At 37.6% G+C, this 25,839-nt stretch overlaps 3 protein-coding genes and 4 non-coding genes across 14 annotated transcripts; 4 read left to right on the forward strand and 3 right to left on the reverse strand.

Annotated features, from left to right (window-relative positions):
- Positions 1-29: 29 nt before the first annotated feature.
- Positions 30-13,528, forward strand: rbc-1 (RAVE complex protein Rav1 C-terminal domain-containing protein; the record flags this gene model as incomplete). 8 transcript variants are annotated; one of them, NM_001381156.2, is made up of 33 exons in its annotated part: positions 30-145; positions 195-398; positions 553-747; positions 803-1,263; positions 1,554-1,846; positions 1,906-2,036; positions 2,087-2,569; positions 2,713-3,098; positions 3,149-3,466; positions 3,514-3,572; positions 3,622-4,159; positions 4,207-4,274; positions 4,530-4,619; positions 4,671-4,771; positions 4,817-5,118; positions 5,178-5,312; positions 5,360-5,783; positions 5,843-6,158; positions 6,347-6,696; positions 6,745-7,115; positions 7,163-7,991; positions 8,546-8,894; positions 8,937-9,109; positions 9,160-9,568; positions 9,615-10,028; positions 10,320-10,485; positions 10,533-10,686; positions 10,744-10,983; positions 11,031-11,129; positions 11,227-11,271; positions 11,414-11,683; positions 12,229-12,685; positions 12,783-13,511. In NM_001381156.2, 33 exons carry the CDS (start codon positions 59-61, stop codon positions 12,914-12,916), a joined length of 9,051 nt encoding a protein of 3,016 aa, NP_001368760.1. The 8 variants fall into 8 exon arrangements, with proteins under 8 accessions (NP_001368760.1, NP_001379518.1, NP_001360775.1 ...); NM_001381155.1 differs by having other exon boundaries at positions 59-145; positions 4,207-4,307; positions 12,783-13,519; NM_001381151.1 differs by having other exon boundaries at positions 59-145; positions 3,143-3,466; positions 4,207-4,307; positions 12,783-12,916.
- A 579-nt stretch (positions 13,529-14,107) lies between these two features.
- On the reverse strand, positions 14,108-17,572 carry F54E4.2 (G-protein coupled receptors family 1 profile domain-containing protein; the record flags this gene model as incomplete). Its single annotated transcript, NM_078031.2, has 6 exons — positions 14,108-14,504; positions 15,208-15,363; positions 15,410-15,577; positions 15,643-15,867; positions 17,237-17,374; positions 17,420-17,572. The coding sequence occupies 6 exons, from the start codon at positions 17,570-17,572 to the stop codon at positions 14,241-14,243; spliced, it is 1,104 nt and encodes a 367-aa protein (NP_510432.1). The 3' UTR covers positions 14,108-14,240.
- A 3,152-nt stretch (positions 17,573-20,724) lies between these two features.
- On the reverse strand, positions 20,725-25,077 carry F54E4.3 (DUF19 domain-containing protein). Its single transcript, NM_078032.7, has 7 exons — positions 24,980-25,077; positions 24,775-24,915; positions 23,365-23,472; positions 23,239-23,316; positions 22,999-23,187; positions 22,824-22,907; positions 20,725-21,522 (listed from the first exon to the last, which is right to left on the reverse strand). Exons 1-7 carry the CDS (start codon positions 25,061-25,063, stop codon positions 21,388-21,390), a joined length of 819 nt encoding a protein of 272 aa, NP_510433.3. The 5' UTR covers positions 25,064-25,077; the 3' UTR covers positions 20,725-21,387.
- Positions 22,638-22,756, forward strand: F54E4.12. The gene has a single exon (NR_072553.1). It is a non-coding gene; the product is annotated as an Unclassified non-coding RNA F54E4.12 (non-coding RNA).
- On the reverse strand, positions 22,659-22,777 carry F54E4.16. Its single transcript, NR_072554.1, has one exon. It is a non-coding gene; the product is annotated as an Unclassified non-coding RNA F54E4.16 (non-coding RNA).
- Positions 25,078-25,194: 117 nt separating the features above from the next.
- F54E4.8 lies at positions 25,195-25,323 on the forward strand. Its single transcript, NR_072555.1, has one exon. It is a non-coding gene; the product is annotated as an Unclassified non-coding RNA F54E4.8 (non-coding RNA).
- Positions 25,324-25,382: 59 nt separating this feature from the next.
- On the forward strand, positions 25,383-25,595 carry F54E4.5. Its single transcript, NR_072556.1, has one exon. It is a non-coding gene; the product is annotated as an Unclassified non-coding RNA F54E4.5 (non-coding RNA).
- Positions 25,596-25,839: the final 244 nt, after the last annotated feature.

The raw sequence follows: 25,839 nt of genomic DNA on the forward strand, positions 1-25,839 counted from the left end.
ATAAAGTCAGGTAGAAAACTAGTTCAACTTTTCAGATCATTTGAAACATCAAACTTCCATGAATGCTCATCAGGTGATCACAGGAGCGTTGAACAATGGTGAAAATGTATATGCGTTAGGAAATATTGAAGGGCTAACCTTCACGGTGAGTTTATACATATTTTTTTGATTATGAATTTTCAATAATTTTTCAGGCGTGCGCTGTTGGATCAGATGTCGTCATTTTGGACTCAGATTTCAATCGTGTGCAGATCATACCCGAATCCAAAAATCATTTATTAGTTAGCAGTTTGAGTTGTTGTCAGGAGACGGGAAAGATTGCTGTCACTTATGGGAACTTGGTGAAAATCTTGGAGGCGACTAATTCTGGAGCCGATAAATCAACGTTGAAGAGCTCGGTTAGATTTTTTGTGCAATTTTTTTTTATAAAGTTGGACTTGTGCAGGTAGAGATTTTTTCAAAATACTCTCAATATCTGTCGAGAAAAAAAATTGATTTTTTGAGAAACGTAGAGCTTTCTCACATGTTCAAGGTTTTACGTTTTAATTCCAGATATTCCAATTCACATGGGTCGAAACATACTCGTTCACACACAAAGAGCCAATCAGTTCTGTTCAATGGTCGATGGAAGGGCTGCGGCTCCTGTTTGTCATCGGGAATAAATTAGTTCTTCATCAACACAGAAGTGTCAGCAGCACGAGCCGATCGTCAACAAGTACTCCAGTCACTTTTTGTATTTCAGATGACGTGAGTTTGTTCTGTAAACAAGTGCTTACTGGATGAAAAATTGTCACATTTTCAGGACCTACAAGAGCGTCACACTTGGGAAATAATATGGACCACTTCACTTCCATACAAGCCAAAATACATTCGATATTCTCCAGATGGATACTATCTCGCACTGTCTGGTGATCGCGATTGCTTCATCAAAATATTCTATCAAAACGGAACAGAGCACACGGAGCCCGAGTTCATCGCGATCACACTCAACCATCCGGCTCCGGTGTGTGGTTTCGAGTGGCGAAAGACTGGACGGTATATGCCACGAAAGTGCATCTCGCCGATTCTCATGTCGTGGTGTGAAGATCGGACGTCGAGAATTTGGAAGGAGACACCAGCGCCAGAAACTTCAATCATCGATCTGACGGGTGAAGGCGGTGGGGATCCGCTTTGGGATCGGCAGAAACAGAAAAAGTTTCTCGGGAAGTATATCAGAGTGAAGAAGACAAAGACGAAAATTTTGAACAAACTGCGGAAAATGATGTGAGTTTTTCATATTTTTTGTAAATGAAAAGCATTATCTTGCACTGGCTATTAACTTATCTTATCGTTGAAAAATATCATCCGTAATTTTGAATAAAAGTGACATCACTTTCAAACATGAAAATTCAATGACGTTAACGAGTAAAGTCCCTTGACTGACTGACGTATTATTCTCACCAATTTAACTTATTTTATTCAAAACTTTCTGTTTATGAAAGTTAAATTACATCAACTTTTTAAATTTTCACTCTAAAAAATTGCTACTTTTGTATTCATAAAATATATTCCAGGCCAGAAAAGCACCAAGAAACTGATTCCAACCCAATTGGTATCCGTGCACAAATTGGCAAAAGTCCTTCTCTCCTCGACATTCCAACCAGCAAGGACAACACTGATCACCAGGAAACTTCGTTCTACCTCGCCGCAACAATCAATGCTGAGACTGACTGTCTCCTGGTTCCATCATTCAATGATCATAACAATCAGAAGCCGTTTTCTGTGCACTGGTTGAACAACAAGGAGCTGGTATTTAGCGTTGGGGCTGAGAAGTTGCTCGCTGAAGCTGTTCTGTTGGATCTTGATGGTGAGTTCTAGGCTCTAGGATGAAACTTTACATATGTATTACAAAAATGATTTCTGCAGCAGTTACACATTCGAATGATGAACCAGAAGACTCGTCACCAACGGAAAGCGAAAAGAAGCGGGATTTTGAGCACGAAAATGTTCGGTCGGAGCACTCGGATGCGACTAGAACTGGAGGAAGTGTAAGCTCGGTAAGAGTTGTTTTTTAGTACCAAATATGAAAACGAGTTTAAATGTTTAGGATGCACCATCATCCAAGGACATTCTAGATGTGAAGCTGGAAATTCTTTTGCGCCAGTGGACAAAATCCAATGACGTTCTCTTCTCCATTCATCCAGTGGATGGGTCACTGCTGACATGGACCGTTGAATGGCTGGATGACCATTTCAGACAACCAGTCATCTCATACAGTTCTCGGCTCCCCGGTGCTCTTCCATCCAGTGATTCCATGTCTCTTCACTCTAAGCTCAACACTTTCAATCCGCACGAACCTATTTATTTGGACGCTTTAAGAAATGATATGGAGAATAAAGACACGAGCGTGTTGTTTCATGACAAATTGCTAGAACGTCGAGTTTCGAATACGATTCATGTTCTAACGTCCCATGACAATGGTACTCTGAATTTGTGGCACATGTCGGTGGATGATCAGAGTAGCTTTTCGCACGTCGTGAGCATGACACATATTTCAAGAATGTGTGGGCATCGATTCCAAATGCAACAGGTTAGATTTCAAATTGTGACGTGTTATAACTTCCAGGATAAATATGATACACTAACTTGTTTTAGCTCTTTTCATTATGCTTCGATTACAAAAATTTTTCAACTTAAGTATATCACATCATCCAATTAAAAAAATAATTTCAGATCATTGCACATCCGGTTCTACCCTTGCTCTTGACCACATCAAAATTCAAATCAACAAAACTGAAAGTCGACTCAACAATGGACGTACTCTCCGAAGTGATCCTTTGGAAAATTACACCGGTCGGTCCTCTTTGCAAGAATGGAGGTGTGAAGGAACTAGCGCGAGTTGCCAGTCCCTCAATCAACGGATTTTCCACTGTTGGTTGGGTTCCGGCAATACTTCCTAGCTGCACTCTTGGAACCGTCTGCAATTCTCCTTCATCGTGCTTCATATCTTGCGATGGAAACCAAATGATCATTTATCAAGCTGTTTTGGATGCTCGTGGACTTTTATCAGAATTGTCGAATGCTCAGACTGCTTTCAATAGTCGGACGCCAGTTGATAAGTATGTTAAGTTCAGTTTCAGATTTTGAGATTCAATCCGAATAGTTACAGCTATAGTGACAAAATTCTTCGCACTCCATCGCCGAGAAGCGATCGTGCGCCATCATTCCTAAAGCAGTTCAATGTGGTCTCAACACAATCGACAGCAAAGCCGGGGTGTGTGCTTGAAGTTGGGAAGATTGAAGATGTCAATCTCAATGATCTCAATTTGATGTTCCTCCATGTCTTCCAATCGAGAATAGTCATGGCGGACGATGATGATTCAAGCGAATCAAATCCAATGAGCAGTGTCATTGATAGGAGTCGGAGCCCAACGTTCAGAGACAAGTTCTTCATAGTCATTGTTGATCAGAAGGAGAATGAGGATGTGTAAGTGAATACAAAACTATTAGAAAAACTCATTAATTTAATTTTAGTATCATGATGTTCTCATTGACCATTTCATCGCAACCACCACAATCCATTCCCACTTTTGGTAATAATTTTGGTAACGCATGATATTTATATAAACATTCAACTTTCAGACACTGAAGCTCTACCCGGTGAGAAGGGATTCCTCAGACCATCCAGCCCATTGGCACCGTCAATGGCAAAACTAAACTTTGAAGCAGAGCTTGTCTGCCGACAAGTGATGCCACTTCCAGAGGGAACTCGTATTACCAACATGGCACCAGCTGCCGGACACTTGTCTTCGTCGTCGCTGTACCCAGCATGCGAGACCCCATACGTGCTTGTCTCTTCTGACAACGATGACTCGGTACGCTTCTGGAGATGTGCGAAGGCCACCGATCCAGTCAGTCCCAACAAGTTTGAATGGAGAGAGTGGAACATGATCAGTGACAATCATCCCAGCGAACTTGGCGTCGAAGGTTCAATCGTGAAGGTCAACGCTGCACACAGTGGTAGAATAGCTTGTGCCTACCAGAAGCCAAATACCACAACTGATAATAATATCATCATTGAAGTAGCGGTGTTTGAATGTGAATCTTCTGGTGGTGTTGAGTGGTTCCGCGAAGATAGCTTCCGAATTCAACAAAATCATTTCTTCGAGTTTTCCAAGCCGTGAGTATATCGGTGTTTGACAAGACGGCATTAATTTTCAATTTTAGACACTTCACTGGATCTCAAAGTAAACGTCATTCGGGGGACCAGGAGCACCTCCATCTGTTACAACAGCGTACGGAAGTTTTGCGGTCTAGTTTCCGACGTGGTGTGCTTTTTCGTTTGTTTGTGACCTGTCTTCGCTTCTATCTTCTTTTTTAAATCTTTCCGTTAGCTCGGCGTGTGTTGCAAATTACAGCACACTGCCGATCCAAAACTAGCAACTTTTTTGTCGTGTTGTGTCCAGTTTTATCTTTACCCCTATATATAGTGTTTTTTTTTGCTGTAGATTATAATCACCAATACGTTTTATAAGTTCTGTTTATTGTAGGAATCAATGCTGGAAAACCGACAAAACCTTCTTACGAACTAATTCGAGCTATGGAGAATGCATCATCGTCAGTAACTGATATTGCACAGAGTGAGTTTTCTTTTTTTTTAAACCATTCAAATTCAATTTATTCTGCTTTAGTGAAACTTGAGAATATGGTTCGTCTTGATTGGGTATCTACTGAAGATGGTACGCATATGCTCACAGTTGGTATGGGAACCAAAGTCTACATTTATGCACAGGTATTTCAATTCATTCTTAAGTTACACATATTTTCTTAATTGCAGATTGGACAAGATCCGGCTCAACAGAACGTCACCTTGATGCGCGAAAGTGAAACAAGCATGAGAAGACCTTCAATTCGAAAAGCTTCATCACTTCTTCCTAACATTCAACCAGACAGTCGCTTTACCAGTTGGGTTTGCTGTCGCGTTTTGAATTTGGACACTGCCGATGGTCTTCCACCGATTCCGACTGCTTTAAGCTGGGTGCGAGATGGAATTCTGATCGTTGGAATGCAAAGTGAGATGAGAGTGTATAACCAGTGGAATTTCAAGACCGTTCAGGAAAAGACAAAGAGTTCAAATCCGTAAGTTCTATCTAACAATCTTAAAAAATCTGAAAAATAATCAAACTCTTGTGTTTCAGTGCTGCTAATCCAAACATTGTCAGCTTAACCGTCTCCACTTCGCATTCCATGTTGGATCAATTGACTCGAAAGAAGGAGGCACTTGTTTCCAGTCGTAGTCGAGTATTTCTAGAATTTGTGAGCACAATGAACAAGTAAGCCACACTATAGTAAAGAGCTTTTGAAATGCAAAACCTTTCAGAGCTCATCCAAAAGAAAACGAAAGTCAAATGGTGCTCAATATTCTGAAAAGTGAAGGTGTATTTGAAACGGCTCGTATGTGCTCCCCAATTCTCCCACAATACCATCCGAAGCAGCTGATTGTGCTTCTTAATGCTGGAAAGAAACGACGTGTGAAAGCGATTCTGAATCATGTGTTGAGCTCCTTAAAACAAAAAAAAGGTGCTGCTCACAATCCACTGAGCCGTGCGGCTTCGATCAAAAGAATGTCAACTGTAGATCGTGAGGACTCTACGAATGCAACACCGGCGGATGCCAGAATTGATGATGACTCTATGGATTATGATGAGATTGACGATATTCCACTGCTTCCATTGTACGCTTTGATGAAAGTTGACTTTGATTCGGATGTTGTCGTGGAAAAATCCGAGGAGCTTATGGCAAAGGTTTTTTCTTTTAAATTTTATCCTTATTTAGCAATAATTGGTATTCCTAAAAATTCCAGAACACTGATGAATATGATGATTTGTTTGACGATGGATTAGACAAGGATGGAGACATTGATGCGATTCTCCGAGACAATGAGTCGATGTACAGTGGTAGATCACGTCATATGTCCGGTGGAAGTGATATGGGAAGAAACGAGAATCAAGTGTCTGCAATTTTCACGGCCAAAGACTACAGAAAGCTGACCGAACTGCTGACGCACACACATCTTCCCGGATTGTCTAGTGTTGATCAGATGCACTTGCTAGCTATTGCTGACACCTTGAGTCACTTTGCCAGTGACGCCAAGGACAAGGTGGAACAAGCGAATGCAGGTGAGTAGTGCCACAACTAGGGCAGTGTAGTATATTATTCGACTTTTTTACCTGACACAATTTTTCCATATGTTTTATTAGTAGGCCAGCTGTAGAATTAAATTTTCTCTGTATGCCGTCCAGCAGTGGTCAAAGTGACATCTAAGACTTGAAGAAAATTGATTGATTTGTAAGTTTAATTATTTCAGCTATGAAGCCTGTTGTTCAATCAGTACTCGGTGATAACACTGCTGGTGGATATGCCACTGCCGCTGCCGGAGTTGAGACTGTCGATGAATGCGGGTTACGGTACCTGATGGCTATGAAGCAGCACGAATACCTTATGGTGTGCCTCCCGATGAAGCAACGAATGGAATTGAAGAAATCCGGTCTTTCGGCCTCGAATATCATTTGGGCTCAGCACTCTGAAACTGAAACTGAGCTGTTGAATGCCGTACCTGGAATGCATAGAACAAATCCGTCGTGGGAAGAGTTGAAAGGTCTCGGAGTAGCGTGGTGGTTGAAGAATACCGCAAGCTTGAAAATTTGTATCGAAAAGGTATCAGGCTTGATGACTAGTTTAAGCTAATGTTAAAATAAATTTCAGATTGCAAAAGCTGCATTCCAGCAAAATCAAGATCCTATGGATGCTTCGCTATTTTATCTTGCTCTCCGCAAGAAGAATGTGCTCACACATTTGTTCAAAACAATACGCAACACGACAATGGCTGATTTCTTTATGAATGATTTCACGAAAGAGCACTGGCAAAAAGTTGCAGCCAAGAATGCGTTTGTATTGATGTCCAAGCAACGATTCCAACACGCCGCTGCATTTTTCCTGCTCAGTGGATCCTTGAAGGATGCAGTTCAAACATTATGCAGCAAATGCAATGATGTTCAACTAGCACTTGTTGTTGTACGAATGTATGAGAGTGATCCAGAAGCACAACAAGCAATGATCAATGAGGTTTTGTGCAGGTAAAGAATAATGCATGACAAGTATTCAGATTTCAAAATATTTTCAGAGAAGTGCTCGGAATCACTTACGAAGAATTTGAGACTCAGCGTGGTTGCTGTGATGATGATGCACCAGTCAGTGCTCATGCATCAAAGGAACCTTTCGAAAGATCAATGGCTTTCTGGATTTTAAAAGACTACACGAGAGCAGCTCATACTTTGGTACAAGAAGCACAATCTGATCGTCTTTTGTCTAGTCTCTCCGACATTTTCAATTTCTACTCGTATCTGCGAAAGCATCCACTTGTCGTCAGACAACGGCTGAACAATGTTGGAGCACAAGTCGGCACTACTGAAAAGCTGTTAGCACTTGGAAGACAATTGGAGAGTATTTTGACTCCACCTGAGCGTCGCCTATTCTTTAGAACTTCTGCTGAACACATGGCTAGAGGCTGTCCAATGTTGTCACTGGATGTTCTGAACACACTTCCAAAAAGAATCAGCATAGTTCAAGATTACGATGAAGCGCTGAAACTTTTGTTCGGAGACAATCAAAATCAAGCCGCTCCTCCACCTCCACCACAAATGTCCATTGACGTTGATTGGAGCAAGCCAACAACATCGGATGAGCCGGATGAGTTGAAGCTAGATTGGAGTGACGAAGAAAAGGACGATGAAGAGATCGAAGAAGTTACGAATGAAAATACAGTGGATGCTCCGGTAATTCAAAATGGTGCTGGAATTGAAAACGCAGCCACATTACAAAGTCAGCTCGTTGGTGCCACTGACATTTTCGCACAACACATGAAATTTGTCGCCTCGTTGAGGATACTGACAGAGGAACTGTCGACGTTAGCGAGTGGTTTTGATGTTGACGGTGGGCAATTGAGGAACCAGGTTAGTAGAAGAGCATTGGAAACGGTAGTTTAGTATTATAAGCCCACATTTTTGTACAGGGATGTGCGGCAAATTCAGCAAATTTACTTTTTTTGGGAAGTTCCGCACACCCTTGTTTTGAAAGAACATTTGTTTAATTACTAGTAATGAAAATTGTAAAAAAAATTGCTGTACATTTTTCTGTACATGTATACATGGTATATTATATTTTGTTACTCTTTAAATTTCTCGGCTGTGGTCAAGGGAGATAGCATAAAATTGGGGCAAGGTTTACCCATAACCAATGGTGCATTCAGATCAGTATTCCCACATTCGATGCTTGTGACAGACAAGTGGTAACGTTTGAGAGGCATGCACTCGGGTTAAGAAGGGGAACTGGTGAATGCAAATTGATACGTTTTCTATTCACAAAACAGACTAAAATTCACAGCAATTTTATTTTCGACTCCCAAACAGAACTACTCCTTCTTCCCAATAACTCGTATTATTACAACATGACTATCTCACGGTTCCCCCTTTCCACAGAATTTACCTAGTCAAATATCAATTTTCAGTTACTTAACTGGCTGGAGCGAGAAGTGGAAGTCCTTCAAACTACATGTGACTACAATGTGGAGAGAAAATCGGACGAAGCTAATGAGGATAACCATGACTCTGATTACTGGAGCTCCACAGGACCTAACTATGACCAACCGAGTGATCTTTCAAAACTGTCAAGAGCGAGTCCATCACTAACTCCAAAACGGATAACATGGCTCAAAGCGAATCAGAAACTTTTGCGCTCTTTCACTTCCTTTTGCACACTTCACTCGGCCCACAACCATCGCCTTGCGTCGGTGCTGATGGAGCTTTTACTACTTCTGCTCAATGTACAGCGTGATGGTGACGATGATATTGTTTCGAGTATGTTATAAAACCATGTTCGAAATTAAAGTATTGTTACAGAGCAACTTATGGCCACTGGTGTGAACACGTTCCCACTGCTAGATGCCGCTGTGTCAACGCCGAAAATGTTTGTCTCGTCGCCGTTGGCTTATATTGAAAACCAAGGGTCTGATCTTCTGGCCGCAATTAGTGAGCTTTCTGATGTCCCAAATATGGCTGGTGATTTACAAAAGGTACTTTTTTCTCGATTGATAACTTTGGTAGATACTTTGCTAATTTTCAGTGCTACATGCTTTACAACTTATGCCAGGGATTCTCCTGCTGCATATATCTATCGCTCACCGATATTGATCAAATCTACTCTTCCATGCTTAACCTAGCTCCTAAACCAGCACCAATTGGAGGATCCGAAAATCATGTTGTGACGCCACCTGTCAAATGGCCAGGTGTAGAAGCACTTGTTGCATTGTTGGGACGTGAAAAGGAGGATGATGCACCACAGCTACGACTATTGATCATTGAATCATTCTTGGCAATTTCGATGTCACTTTTCTGCTTTGCACTGTCTGCGTACGACTCCCGATGGCTATTCCGTTTAAGCGCACACGAAATTGATCCTAGTAAATTTGGACTCATTTTTGGAGGAGGTGGTGAATCGAAAAAGGCTTCACATCCACCAGCACGCCCACCGCGTAAGCTGCAAAGTTTTCTTCATCGTCTCTATCGTTTAACTTTCAGGTCCCGCTGCTCCAGTTGTCCAGAAAGAATCAACATCTGAGAACAATGGTGACAATCTCCGTTCACGCTTGAATCTTAGAATTCTCGGCAACGAAAAGCTCTCCACCGCGTCAAAAGACAGTTTACCTTCGGAAGCATTGCATTCCAAGTGGGTGCCGCCGCAGAAGAATATTGTGCAGTTGTTTGCTGAAAAGCCGAGCGTGATGATGCACGAAGATGACGATGATGCTTACGAGTCTGACGAGGAAGATAAAGGGAATAGCTATTCCGACGACGAGGAGGATGAGGATACGTTGAGTTGTGAGAATGCGGCTCCGGCTAGTTTTGCGTGGCAGTTGTTGAGGCTGGCGTTAATTCAACAGCAGCTACATCGTGTCAAGCAGTTTTTGATTTTAGTTGGATTTGATCCACGTGGTAAGTAATTATTCTTCAGGGTTAAATTTAAATATTATGCTGAAACATTCCGAAGTTTCCCCGGTCCCAGGGAAGACGATAGTGACCGCTGCGGGGATTGAACCCGCATCATCTGGTTGGAAGGGGCGCACCTTACCCACTAGACTACACCCGTCTTTCTACTACTACTATTAATTATGCATCTCATCAACCGGTTCATAAAATAGCTATACCCTCTTTATTAGTATTGCATTCCTAATAGCTATGCTGGGAAATAAGCGAATTGTTATGCTATTATATTAATTTTTTTAGACATTCCAACAGTCGCTCCTCGCATTGACTCCATTCTTCAACAGCTCAACTCGTGGATCTCTCTGCAACACCAGACACTTAAAAACTTCCCAGGTGGAATTCCAAACGATGTCCTTCCGGATATGACTATTGATATGAGTGATCAGCATCTTGCTGCATCAATGAAGTAACATTGTTACTTTTTTTTAGGATGTTAACAATAATTTTTTGCAGAAAGTATGCCGTGCTTGTTAAAAAGAACAACACTCCTTTTGAGTCAGAAGATAGGAAAATTCAATCTATTCAACGCTTGTGGACATTCCTTGTGAGAGAAGATCATCTTCAAGAGATATTCATCAAATACATTTTCTCACAGCACAGTATGATGGTAAGATTTTTTTTGCAGAATCCGCAATCAACATTTTAATTTTGCATTTTTTTTAAGGAAAGCGCCCCAGAACCTATTGACATGATAGTGGGCATTGACAACAATCCACATCTCCCAGAAGCATTCAAAATCGTTCAAAAAGATAGTGAACCGATTGTCGCATTCGGGTGCAACCAAGAGTCGCCGGGACTGATTGTCGTGTCGAACGGCCGAGAGCTTCAAGAGATGGACATGTCCAACGTGTTCAAGGATCAGTATGATCAGACATCATGGATGTGGAATCGAGCAGATCTTGACGTGAGTCATTTGATTTAGAGTATATTTTCGCAATATGAAATTTATAGATGAAGAATATTCATTCAAAACGAGATGCTCTGCGAGATAACGATGATTATCAAATCTTCACCGATACCAACTCTCAAAATGTCAAACATACCAATGTGGTGAGTAATCTGAATCTCTTTTGATTTATTGTTTGTAAATCCAACACTCACATGTCAAGAGAGTTTTCACAATTTCAATATCTTTAATTCTGTTTAGCTTACACCCTGGATAATTGATCGCAGTCGTAGAGGACTAAATAAGGTTTTGTTTTACGTGACAAATTGTCGAAAATGTTGTGATTGTGATCATTATTATTCTCTTTTTTAATTGAACTCTTTATGTCTGTGTTGCCCGTACTAGTTGCAAGTCGTGTTGTTCGCAATTTTAACGCGCTGTTTTTCAGATGATCAAACGCCATATTCCCGGAGTTCGTCGTATTGATTCACATCCGCATGCTCCGTTCTATGTGACTGGATCCTCGGATGGGTCGATCAAGGTTTGGAAGTGGGGAGCGAAGGATACAGTCTACACGGCTCGAGTTGCCGGACAACACGCCAAAGTGTCAAAAATTGCTTTTTCGTGCAATGGAAACAAGTTTGCCGCGGTGGACGGAGATGGAATGTTGTGTCTCTGGCAAGCTAGTCAGGCTACAGAGCAGAAGAAGCCGTTCTTTGTGAGTTTTTTTTGTATATACTTAAAGGTGGAGTAGCGCCAGTTAAAATCCACTCATTTGGTCCAAAATGACCAAATATCATAATAAATCGTTTCAAAAATTTTTTTTTTTGAAAATTTACTATTTACTGTCAAAAAGACATTTTTTGACATTTTTTATTTTTTAATTTTGTTTAAATTATTTGTATTAAAACATTGTAGGGGTCGAAACATGCGAAATTTCTTTAAACTTCCTCAAAAGCTCGTATTTTTCAAAATTTTGGCAATCTGCCAAAACTTTGAACGGAGAAAATGAAAAATCTATAAATTTTTGGAGTATTTTATTATGATATTCGGTTGTTTTGGATCATTATAAATGCATTTAGGAAAATCCACAATGGCGCTACTTCACCTTTAAATTCAAAGAGCGAAGTTTTTTTCAAGATTCAAAATTAATGTAGCAACATTTGAAACATTTTGATAAGTAGCTCAATTTTGTTTAAAATAATAATAAAAAACTACGTGGAATTGCCAAAGCTACCAAACTGCAAAAAACTTTTTTTTCAGAGTCAGCGTTGTCACAACAAGTCGGCCACTGATGTTCGATTCCTTGGTCACTCTGCTTCAGTGCTCTTGACTGCTGGATCTTCATCTCTCGACTATAATCTCGGTCTTTGGGATACACTTTTACCGACCAACCGTGCTCTTGTTCATTCCTGGGTGGCTCATCCCGAAGGAGCCACTTGTGCTCTTTATGTTCCTAACCAGCAGACAATCTTTTCTGGTGGACGACACGGTGAAATATGTCTGTGGGATATTCGTCAACGACAGTTGCGGCACACGATCAAGGCGTTTGATCAGATGCATGTTGTCAAAACACTGGCCACCGATTCGGCTCAGGATCTCATTGTGTCTGGATCGAGTGAGGGTGATATTAAGATTTGGTCGGCCGACGCGATTCCACAGCTTATGTACAGTTTACCAGGCGAGCATACGGCCAAAGGAGGATTTTCATTCAGGCAAGGTGCGTGAATATTCATTAATGATAATTCTGACAACATGTTTGGAATTACTTTTCTTCAAACTTTTTTTCTCGACATAATCTATATATATATTTTCAGTGGGTCAATCAACTGTACAAGGTGTCCAACAACTATTTATCGATCAAAACATGCGTCTTTTCTCATGTGGTGCTGACGCTTCACTCAAGTTCCGCACACTACCGTCAATCTTCAACATGACAAGTCTTTTATAATTTTATATGTATGATATTTATGGTTTTTTCATACCCCCTACCCTACTTTCGATGTTTTCTCAAACTTTACCTAACAACTAGATCAGTAGCTATTGCACGCTTCAAACGTCTACTTACCTCTATTTTTATCTTTGTTTTTCCTTCCCAAATACCAGATTTTCATGTGTAATTCATCGTCACTTTTTTCTGTGTGTGTGTGCCACATTTTAATTTAATTCGACTTTTTTTTAATTCGGAACTATGTCACTTAAAATTATTTTTCCCCTCCGCTCCCAGCCAATCAAACCCAGTTTTTCATGTTTCAAATGGTTAGTGTCAAAGAAAATTTACAGATGATAGATGATTGTGAGATTTATTTTTTTTTACGCTGTATGCAAATATTTATAATTTCCGAGTTGTGCTTTATTTATTTGAACAAAAATTTCTATGTCTACGTAGTCTATTTCCCCCCATCCACTTAGGACCAGCCAGTGCAATTGTGAACTATAACTAGATTCCAGTAGAAAATGCATCCGTGAACAACAACAACAACACATTCCACTAAGTTAACTTTTTTTTCAAACTTGTTTATTATTTGCAATAAATGATTAAAAAAAACAAATATTTACATACTCTGCAGATTTATTAAAAATAAGTTACTTATTAAAAATACAAGAAATAATTTGATTTTTTGAAGGTGAAGAAGCAAAGTTATTTTGAACGTTCTAACAGACTCAAACACACATTAAATAATCGAATTTCCTAATGAGACATCTTTCAAAAAACATATCAAATTTATAGCAGACAAAATTTAGTTGACTGATTTGTCCGCGAATAACTTTCCTGTTTTCACTGATTTCTAAAAAGTCTCATAGAAAAATTTCTTATTTAGGACATGTGCCAAGTCTTTCGGAGTTATCAAAACTTTTCGCAACTCCATTTTAAATCTTTGTTTTGTTTCAATGTTCTCAGAAGAGACGTCAGCATAGCTAGGATTTGTTTTGTTTTCTTGAAAACAACAAGGATTTAAATGTACGTAGAAGATGAATTCTAGACAACACAATGTAGGATTGAAAACAAAAAAAAATCGAGAATGAAGCTTTGTTATTCCACGAGTTGGTATTTTAAGTTTCTGACTCGGACTCGGAAAAAGTGGAAATTTTCAGACTTTTGGTCCCCCAAATTCCATTCCAATAACTTTTCTTCATCTCCGATTCCCGTTTAACTAGAAATCGTGGATTACTTGTAATATGATACAAAATAAGCAACTCGAATGTGAGAAAAAACCTCGCAAGAAAGATACAAACAGAAGGAAAAAAAAAGAAAACAGAAAAATTGAAAAAATTCACACCCACAGAGTTGACGACGTCTCGTTGTTCTCCTTGTCATCTTTGTCATCCTTGTAAATTATACAGGAAGAATTTCGCATCAAATTGTGCACTAGTGGTGGTCTTTGACAGGAAAGTGTTCGGCTTCTTTCACGGGGAACAATTGCCGGCTCTTCTTCAAGACGACGCATCGAGACCGATAAGTGACGAGAAGATGAAACTTTGGATAAAATGTTCCGGTCGAAAACGAACAGTGTTAGGTAAAACGCGTTGAATGTGAACTGAAATTTTTGAATTTGAGGTGGATTTTTTTGGAGTAATAGCGAAATTTTGATCATCGCTCTATTAGATTCAAAGTGGCTCCACACCAGCGAATTTTATTTGGAAATGTTTCGAAAAAGTTTTATGGCGGTTCAAACATTAAAAACATCTGATTTTCTCAAAAAAATTATTAGTTTTTTAAACAAATTTTATTTGTTTTTTTTTGCCGCAAGTTAGTTCAACTATCACATATCATAATATTTGCTTTTTACTCAAATTTTTTGAAAATAGTGTTTTTTCAGTCGATAAGTGCACATATTTTATTTTGCCAGCTCTGACATTTGCATGGAGAAAATTTTTTAAATTTTAGCTAAGAGTTCATTTCAACACTTTGAACCGCATTGAAAGTTGACATACCTATTTTTATCGAAATTTTAAAGTCATTGGTAAAATATGGATTTAGATTTTTACCAAAACCTGACAAATAACCCAAAATGTTTTTTTTTCAAATATTCTTTCTTGAACTTCATTTTTAAAAGTTTTGCGTTATCTTAAAATATTATTCCCTCATAACAATCCAGAAAAATCTGATTACTGAAAAAAGAAAACCCTCGACGTGGCTCGTCTATTTCAAGATATATCGTCGGAATCCCTACATTACTGATAATCACCAATTATGTCTCCAATCATATCAAAAATCGCCGAAAAAAAGCAGCAACCAACCCTTGCTAAATAAGATCCTTTGAAGACTTGAAACAAAATGAACACAACGTTCCCGTCGATATACGGCCTGATAGCTCGAAGGATACCATCTGGAGTGGATAAGCTCACGGCGAGCAGCGTGACCAGCATGAATTTCCGAGTTGTTATCATTTTCCTCTGAATGAATTTCAAGTTGAATGAAAATTGAGCTCGTGGAATTTACCTTCTCCGTATCTTCATCTAGTCTATGGAAAACAATCTGTAGCAATGGATCGTTTTGCTGTCTAGATGGACGAAAACATAGTACCAAGAGATCCAGTGCGAGAATAAAGGAGACTGGTAACAAAGTGGAGATGAACACATCAACACTGTTGTACAATGTTGAATACTCCTAAAATAATTTTTAAAGTTAAATTTTTTTTACAAAATCATTGTTCCTGGCGTCTTAACACTTACATCAATAATCAAAATACATTGGAAGTTTTCCTGCTTCACTGCAACCAGCAAATACATGTTCGAAATAATGGCCACAATGAAGCATGGTATCACCATGTGCCACGGGCTTCTCCAAAGCGTTGTATAGTGGATCGGAGAGAACACTGCCAGATACCGTAGTCCAGACATGAATAACCAGCAGTACATACTATAGGTGTAGGAGCATCGAAGTGTGAACTCGGCGATCTGAAAGTAATGAAGTTTTTGTAATGTGATGTGAAGTTGACGCGGAAACAGATTATGAAATTTTGTTTCATAGGCCACTTGTCTAATACTGCAGAAAACTTAAATGATACTGATTTCTTGACTTATCGTTATTATTATAAGTTACGAACTTTCAAAAAATTGATTGAAATATTAAAATAATTGAGTTTGTTCAAGCCATGTTTCTGGACATTCCTACATCAAGGACAAGTTTCAAAAAAAAATGCAAGTTTCAAAAAAAGAGTAAAAAAACAGAAATAACCAGATCATAATCAAATTCTTCTGCAGGTGTGCTGGGTTACGATTTTACTTTTCACAAAGTGTCATCTTTCAGTAAATATGTAAGTACTTATTATACATTTTATTTGCACTAAATTGCGACATATTTAATCGTTTCCACATTCAATTATTTTTGCATAATGAAAACTGTTCAGTTTTCCAAATTAGAACATTTTACACTATAACCAAGCAATATTGAGTTTTTGTGTGTTTTTTTTTCCTAATCAAACAACAACAAAACCTTGTCTTCCCAAAATAGCTTGGGCTGTCTAGATCCAGTAGTTCAGTAATAAATCTACTTGTTTTTTGTGTCTAGCGCCTTGTTTCAATTCTGACTAGAACGATCAAGTTGTGATTCACAATTACAACTTTAGTCATATTGGCATTGCAATGATCAGGATAACACATCACCCTTTGTGAGTGATTCAGCCCGCATCATGCGCGTTGTTACTAGACAGCTAGTTCCTCGGAAAAATTGGAACGGAAGCCATAGGAGATTACTGAGCAATTCATTGGAAAATTAATGAATGAGTACAAGGGATTTGGAGAGAATTAAACAAGTTAATGAAATGAACTTTCTAAAAAAAAAGTTCATCTTGGTTTTGATGGTGAAACAGACAATAACACTTGTAGTGCAAATAAACTGAAAATTAATGTGAATAGGTAGTTTCCAACTATGCAAATAAAAATTCAAATTTTTGCAAAGGTCAAGTTTTTGTTAATACATTTTACCAAAAATCTTTGAGGAAATATTCTAAAAATCGAAGATTCCAAGGAAAAAGCATACACCATACCTTTGACGGTGAGTATCGACAAAAACGCAACACCATTTTTAATTTTGTTTTAAAAATTAATAGTGACCAATGAGGTGAACCAATTTGAATGCGGCAACAAATGTTTTATATACTTAAAATAGGGCTAAAAACTTGTTTTCAAAAAAAAATTAGAAATCACCTACTAAAGTATCTGAAAATCTAGACCTCTACTGGCACTTTGTAACTTTGAATCTCAAGATATACCAAAAGTTGCGTGGGTTAGCTGTTCCGTGACATCACTCGAAAGACTACCTCACCTTGCACAAAATACTTGCTGCCTGCTCGCTTGATGTGATAGATAGTAAGTAAGTGAGCATTTCAAAGCAGGATAACACAAGATTGACGGCATCGCAAACTGCCATTGACATCAAGTAGATTCCTGTTCCATTGATGAACTGTAATGTTTCATTTGAAGTTTGAAAGTTGTGAGATAGTATTACCTGATCTTTGTCTGATTTGTATAATCTAGACATTTTGTTGACCACGTAAATGTTTAGGATGATGCCGACGAACACAATAACAGAATATATAGTTTGAATAATAGTACCCATTACGTCATCCCCAATGGGAAAGATTAATATGAAATGTTTCATTTTTCAAATTTTGAAAAAATGAACACAAGAATGAATAAAAGGAAACAGCCCAAAACAGGTGCTCAGCTGTCCTCTCAGAGAGCTCACAAGGAATAATCGATGTCTTTCCGCGATTCTGTCTTTTTTGCAGAGATTAGTTTATTAACATGTCGAAAGAAGGATTAACTCTTGTCGAGCCGACGCATCCAATACGGGGGATTTCGAAGATATTGGTTTCCCTCCTCTCATCATGCAGAATAAATCTCTTGAATATAATGTTGGTCGGTAGTGTGTTGAAAAAAAACGGGGATAAGCTTATTAGGAAAGAGAAGCGAAAGTGTAACAAATGTGTGTGAAGATAGTTTCAAAATTGGAAAGTGACACCAATGGGCGAGGCGAGTTCTTGAGAATGCTAGAAGTGCTAGACTGGAAATCAAAGCATGTTAACAGGATAACTCTTACTTCAATGATTTCTGTTCGCCAAATAACACAGCTGGCTAGGACACAACGAACTTTCACACAGGTGTTGAATCTATCTGGAAATTAGATTTTATTAGATGGTCAAAGAAATGCAATGCTTTCAACAAATAAGATAACGTGCAAAAACCAACGAGCTTTGGTGTAGTGATTTTCCGTTTTAGCAAATGTTTAAGGATACATATGTCAACTTAAGGGATCAGGTGCAGAACGAAGTTTAAAGGGGAAAAATAATACGGAAACGGCCGCCATATTTGGAAAGAAACGGATTTCCTCAATCATACACTTTCCGGCTATGCTTGCTAAAAATCAAAGGATTTTCAATGCAGGTAACTCAAAAAAGTAGAGTTCCGTGAAATTTGAGTTTGATAAATGAAAAATGTCGAAAATCTGACGAAAACAAAATCTTAACTCTAATTTGATTAATCTCAATCTAAACGTACAAAACAAGCAGGGAAATTACGGGAAACAGAATTTTTGAAATATGTTGGAAAAATAAAGGCCAAAAATCGACTTATTTTTCATAAATGTAGATTTAGGGCAAAGCCATTGAATGCAGCAAAAACTGAAAAGCATAGAAAATTTTAGCAGTACGTGAAGCTGGCCGAAATGCTGCTCATTCTTCTGAGAGACTGAAATTGAAATATACGTCAACAATACGGTAATATGTATGTTTTGATGAGTACTGTGATTTGTATCCTAGTGTTGAAACTTTACAAGGCAATGCATTCACTCCCACAGTTTTGCACAAGTTACCATAGGGAACAATTACGCGAAAAATGGATAAATTTGGAATTTGTATAAATAATGTATAAATTTAGTATATATTTTTTTTCATTGAAAGGAAGAAAATAAATAATGTAATGGATAAAAATTGTGAAATTAAAAAAAAAACCCGCCAGAGACATTTTCAAGATGATAATTTTAGGAAGAAAGTGAACTGATTGGATAGTTTTTCAACATTTTCAATTTCAATGGGGGTTGAAAATTTGTCTTCTATCAATCTAGCACCGCAATTATCACAGCCCTATAAACCAATCAAAAAATGGTTTCGCATACAAGACGGATAAAGGAAATACGGAATATGGGGAATTTAAAAAATTCTATAACATTGGATGTGTCTAGATACCATGAGTTCAAATTTTGAATAATATCAAATATTTAGCAAACCACAAAAACAACAATAAAAGCACAACATTAGCAAATCCAGGCGCATTTTCAGCAAATGCAAATTGAGGTGAAATTTAATTAGAGTGAGTCAAATAAAAAATGCAGAAATTTATGCCGTTCGTTTGTTCACTAAATTGGTAATGTTTGCAAGGCTGATTATTGTGCCAGCTTATACCAGAGATACGAGACAATAACATTAACGAACGTTTTACAATTATTCCCATCGGCAAAGGAAAATGTCGCTGGAGCTTTTATTTTGAAAACATGTCCGAATACCAGCTTTATGCTTATCCAATAATACATCTGCAATAACATCGCAGTTTTCTAATACCACATCTTCGTTTAAAAAAGCTTCCTGAAACATGGACTCCGTGACAGACAATTTTGCATAATTTAAGTACTGAAAATGCAATATTTTTTGTTAGTGTTATTATTTCATATTAAGGTTTCGGGGAGCTTGGGGCTGAACCATCGACCTCCCGGTTTGGAGCAGCTCCTCAAACCATTAGGCCATTCCCTGCCGGGCACCCATACAAGTTTAACTAATTAAATTTACGAGAGGTTAAATTAAGAGGAGGAATAAATGCCGGTGATCCAACTTCATAACTAACTGTGACACATATCGATTGATCAAATATTTTGGGAATGAATGTAATTAACCACAATTTTTTATTTGACAGCAGTTTCAAAAAGTTTATTCGGATACAAAATACGTTTTCCTGACGGGGATAATTTTTTCGAAGTTGATCCATTTATTACAGTTCGATTTTCCTTGAAAAAATCAACAAATTAAAAAACGAAACCCTTTACTGGAACCTAATGGGATTCTTGTGATTTTTGTGGTCCCGGTGACTTGGACTTGTGAACATCTATCTAGGTCACTGTTTACCACATACCTGAACTGAAAAATGTTAACGGTTTTTATCCGGACATGAAATTTTGAAATACTTTAAACCACTTTTCTGCACTTTAGTACTGTATTATATCAGCTTAAAGGTGGAGTAGCGCCGGTGGGGATTTTGTCTGAATACATTTATTATAATCCAAAACAACCAAATATCATAATAAAACAATCCAAAAAATTTTAGATTTTTCGTAATTTCCGATCAAAGTTTTGGCAAATTGCCAAAATTTTGAAAAGTATGTGCTTTTATGGAAATCCAAAGCTATGTGGCTTGTTTCGACCCTTACAATGTTTTAATACAACTGATTAAAACAAAATTAAAAAAAAAAAACAGAAAATTTTTTTTGTTGATTGATTCTCAAAATTATGAGTGGCAGAAACTGAGAATTTGTCACTTTTTGACTGTAAATAAAAACATTACAAAATTTTTTTGAAAAGTTTTATTATGATATTTGGTCATTTTAGGACCAAAGGAGTGGTTTTTAACAATTTCCACATTGGCGCTACTCCATCTACAATTAAAAATGAACTGATAATTTGCAAAAAAACCGCAATTAAAACTTTGTCCGCCTCTCTTAAATCGGAGAACAAATTATTTTTTTCACAAACAAGGTATGGAAGTTTTCATTTGTAGTTTTTATTATTGTCTGTAAGAAATAATAAAACATTAAAATTGAGATAAACACAATAAACACACTACTTTGAAGTATTGCAATTTCTATTATAAAAATCAAAGTTACAGTTTCCAAAAAACTTACGCTCAAAAATTATCTGACGCATTCCTAATTATTTGACAGTGTTTATGAAAGATGAGCGGTATTTTGAGGGGAAAACGTAGAATAATAATTTTCAAAAAATTAAAAGTAAATATTACGGCAAGGCGTTTACAATGTTACAGTTACCAGATGCCATCAGTTGAGAAACACAATATTATAATTGACAAAGCAAAGCTCATATGGGAGAAGAAATCGGGACTTGACTTGGAATTTGAAGAAAAATTCACCACAAATGCATACAATTGATGATCCTAAATTGTTCACAATACTTATATTACACACTATCATTATATTCATACTTCCTATACAATTTATTTTTTTGTCACACAAATTTTAATGTTTTTAATATAATAATACATATATATGTTTTCTCTAGGAACCATGAAATGGATTCTAATATTAATAATGCTTACTATTAGTTCAAAATTTCAAAACCTTTGTAAAAGTGAAACGCTTATGGAAAGTGATGGGTAAACTCCTCAACAGTTCGAAAATCTCACAGGAGAAAATTATCTTAAAAGGACATAAAATATAATTGAAAATAGGGAAAAGGCTATGCTGGACGAGTCAGCTGGTCGGAGGGCATCCTGTTCGGATTGCTGCTGTTCGAGGTTTTCTTCATCTTGAGCGTCAGATGTAAGAGCCTGTAAGTGAATAAAAATCGTAAATATACACAGTATCAGTTCGAAACTAAGTTTTAAAATATAACTATTGCCTGGTGGTGCTCCCACTGGGCTACAAATTAAGCCACCACCTAGCCGGGGACTGTGGCAGATAATCCAGTCGTGGATTGCTCCACTTCCCAATAGAGGCTGGGTGAACCTAAGGGGTAAGGTCGGACTTGAACTCGTGACCTTCAGATTGATAGCGCCCACCACTACCGATTGAGCTATCTGCCCCATGGAGCTCATTTCAACTGTATTCTTGCTTTTCTTCAACCCTTGATTTTGATTTATACTCAAACTTTTTGATAAATCTATTGAGCCCTCATTCTAGTAGTTTTATTGAATGGTGTATTTTTTCATGACATGTCTATATGAACTAACTAGTTTAACTCTACATGTACATAAATTTCAATTTACAATGCTTAAATATATACAGTAAGCTAAGTTATACTGCGATTGAAACACAAATACATAATCTACGTTACCTTTGTACTTGCTTTTTGAAAAAAACTATATTCTACTTTCTTGTTTTGAGTTACAAAATTTATTAGAGCTTTTAATTAAAAATCTAAATTCTCCAAAATTTAGAAAGTTTCTAGGGCTAGTTTCGAGCCTTTCAGGGTAAACAAAACTCTCATCTTCTTTATTTAATTCAAACAGAAAATTTTTACAACCCAAGATTTCTAGTTTAGCAGTCGGTTTACATTTTGTTTTTTCAATTCAAAAATTATATTGCTTTAAAATGCATATACAAATACAGACTAATAATTCATCTTTTACCAATTAATTTCTCAAAAAAAGTCATACTTCTACCCTCTTCAAAAATTGTTTTTCTGCCCCTTCATCTCAAACACCCATAACAATTCGAAACTTGTCAGGAGTCGAAGATCGTCATGTCAAAAAATATTAAATGTCAAAAAAGTGCGCATCCGTCGATCGTTTTCTCTTCATTTCGGATTATATTTCGTCTCAAATTATTCATAGATGGGCTAGCCTCATAAGGCACATGTTTTGCCAATATCCACTCTCTTTCTCTATCCACCCTTATACTCTCAACTCCCTTATCCACAGGAAATGATCGGAACTTCTTCCCCTCTCTTCACTTTGCATAAAATATAGAGTGAAGTGAAGCCGAGAAATTTGATAATGCTAAGCACTTGTATAGTGGCAACTCTTGCCGATCGCATTTTGAGCGGAAATCGCAGGAATAAATTGCGAAATTGCGAGACGCAGGTGAATATTTTTTCAACTCAATTAAAATGCTCAAAGTGTCTACTCACAACTTCTTCTTTGCTCTCCTCGTCGTTGTTCTCTGGAATCTTGCAGTCCAAAACGCAACTGTCCAATTTGTCGGCATGAAGTCCCTGAAAAAACCAATTATTTGCCCAACAGACAAGTTTTAACAAATTCCTTTCTCTATTTTCCTTTAGAAACCCATATGTATTTCAAACTTACCGTGAACATGTTTTTTAAAGATTGGCACATAAGATGAGCAGCCTCGTGCTTACTGCAAAGACCGCCAAGAGCGGAAATGTACTCTTGTAATTTTCGGTTAACTGCCTCGCAGACGTCATCTTGCGAGTGCTCCAAAAACTTCTCACTAAGGTATGTACCAGCGGAAAGTGTCATCTCACCAATTTTTTCCTGAAAATTTAAAGATTAAAATTGTCAATTCTGGTAAGCTTTATTACTTACGGACTTCAAGCAGTCACGATGCTTGCTCAAAATCTCTTGGCCTTCTACAGAGCAAGAATACGTGAGAAGATAATAACTCTGTAATTGGGAAAATTAAGACATTTTTTGGTTCGAACACTTTTTTACTCTCAAGAATGATCCTGAATCTTTTCTATGAGTGAGCAAGTCGGAGACGGTGTTGGAAACTTGTACAACTTCATTATGTGAGCATTGGTGAGCAACTGGAAGGTCATCCTGAAAATGGAAAACGTTTGACTAGCGATATCTCTCTACTAAAAGTTTAATTCTCTTATAAGTTTCCCGATATTCTAAAAGGACTTTTAAAAACTCAAAAAATTGAAACTTTCAAAATAAACTCTCAAAAAAAGTACAATCTAATTTTGTGAACTTTACATCGTCGTAGCTCCTGAAATTTATTTTTGTGCAATTATTCACTTTTTTTTATATTTCTGTAATGTTTTTTGTGTTATTTAAGCTTGATCAAGCTTGATTTTAATCAATTAAAGAACAAATTTGTGCGACTATCTACTGTATTTTAAACGATGATAAACCAAACATGGAAATTAAACTAAAACAAAAAAAAATTAAGCTCCTGTTGCTGCAGTAAGAACAAAACCAAAACTCGAAAGTTTAGCTCAATTATGAGTTTTTTAAATGAAATCTCGGACTATAAAACATTTGTTTTCTAATGGTTTTACTATGGATCTCTTTTTTTTTTTGAGGTTTAGGTCTTTAGAAAAATAAAAGAATTGCTTGTCCTCCTTTTAAAAAAGGAAAATAAAATTTTTGCCAACTTTTAAGACAAATTGTATAATTGATTAATTTCTCCAAAAATAGAACACTGGAAAAATCTGCTGACAATCGAAAAACAGACCACTACTTCATAAAACTGATACAAAAGGTTAGGTTTCAACCAAATTTTTACGACTTCATTAAAAATTAATATATTTGCTCAAACGTTTTCCGCAATATCAATAAACTACTCATGTTTTAGATCGGCTTCAAGTCTAGAATATTAATTAAAAAATAACACACTTTAATAAGAAAGTAGTTTCATTACATCAAAATTTTGCATTAATCGTTATGATCAATTTTCCACCGGAAATGACAAATGCCGCCAAAAAGAAAAATCATAAATTCTGAATTCTCGCCTTATTCCATAATTCATTTGTTTTCACAACAGTGAGCACAAAAACCTAATGTGCTTGGCGGCTTAGTACTGTAATTTGATAGTTGAGCAAGGGATTAAATCTCGTGCCTTTTTGTTGTCCATCCTCCCCCCCCCCCCCCCCCCCCCACTTTGCTGTCATAACCATATGCTCCGGAAATGGAATAAGGGTAATCTTCGGAAACGAAAACGAACACTAAGATGAGAAGAGAGACTGTAGACTGACAAACAAAATATATGTGCTTTCGAGGTTTAGTACTAATAACTATGAAAAAAATGATGTAAATTTAGAAAAAAAAACACATCTGCCCCAGCTGATCACCTCATAAAACCCCTCAAAAAACATTTCATCTCAACTCGAAACTAACCTTTATACACTTGTCTAACTCTTTCAAGTGTTCACATTGATCCTGTGTAATAGTGACGACGTTTTCTTTCAGTTCGTAAAGTGTCCATGCCCATTCGTCCAAAATGTTTATGAAGCATTTGACAAGTCCGACGTAATTGCACTGGAAAAAAAGTGACAAGATAATTATGAGGAATTAACATATTAATAAAGGGGTTAACGCCAACCTGAGACACTTCGTCTTGTGCAGATGTTAGTCCAATGAGTAAAATTGGTAGAATTCGAATCGAGGCAAGAAATTGGAGATTCATTATTGTGATTGAATCTGAATTGTTACTATGAATCTCAGGTAGAATATTGTGATTTTCTCTACAAAAGTGGAACTGTACATATACATTTACTTGTATAAAGAAAGGCGGTGGTAAGAAACAAATTCGGAAAAGGACTTAATAATAAAAAGTAGAAAATCAAAGTGCTCTAGCTTTGGATGAAGAATGTGTTATAAGAAAGTTGTGAATACATTTTGACGGCTTTTGCATGAAAATAGAGGGATATAGAACGAGCATGGGGGCCAAGTGCTAAAAGAAGAAGTAGAGGGAAAAGGGGCAAAAAGGGATGGAGAAGAAGAAGACGAAGAAGGACGGAGATTAAAAGGAGTGGTTAGAGAAGCGATGGCTGAAGGAAGAGGGGGGGGTCGAAGGAGCGAGAGCACAGAGGGGGTAGGGGACCCGAGAGCAACGGGGGGAAAAGAGCAACGACGAAGGCAGTAGCGAACAGCCTAATGAGCTAGTGACAGACGTCTGAATTGAAGTGCCGAGAGGCCAGTTTCCACACACACACACACACACACACATCTGTCAATGTAGTATAGCTCACTCTCACGCACCACCAAAATTGGCGTCGTCGTGGTGTGAGTGGGTGGCTCTGGATGATGGCTATAATACAATAATGGAGTTAACAATGGGTGGATATATACGGGTGGTAATTTTCCCGCACAAATACTTATTCTCGCTCGTGCACACGCGCGCAAAACTCAGGACCTCCTCACAATGCACAGAATTGCTAACAACAAACGAATTAAGATGGT

This window comes from Caenorhabditis elegans, chromosome X (assembly GCF_000002985.6).
Source record: "Caenorhabditis elegans chromosome X".
Classification (NCBI taxonomy): Eukaryota; Metazoa; Nematoda; class Chromadorea; order Rhabditida; family Rhabditidae; genus Caenorhabditis; species Caenorhabditis elegans.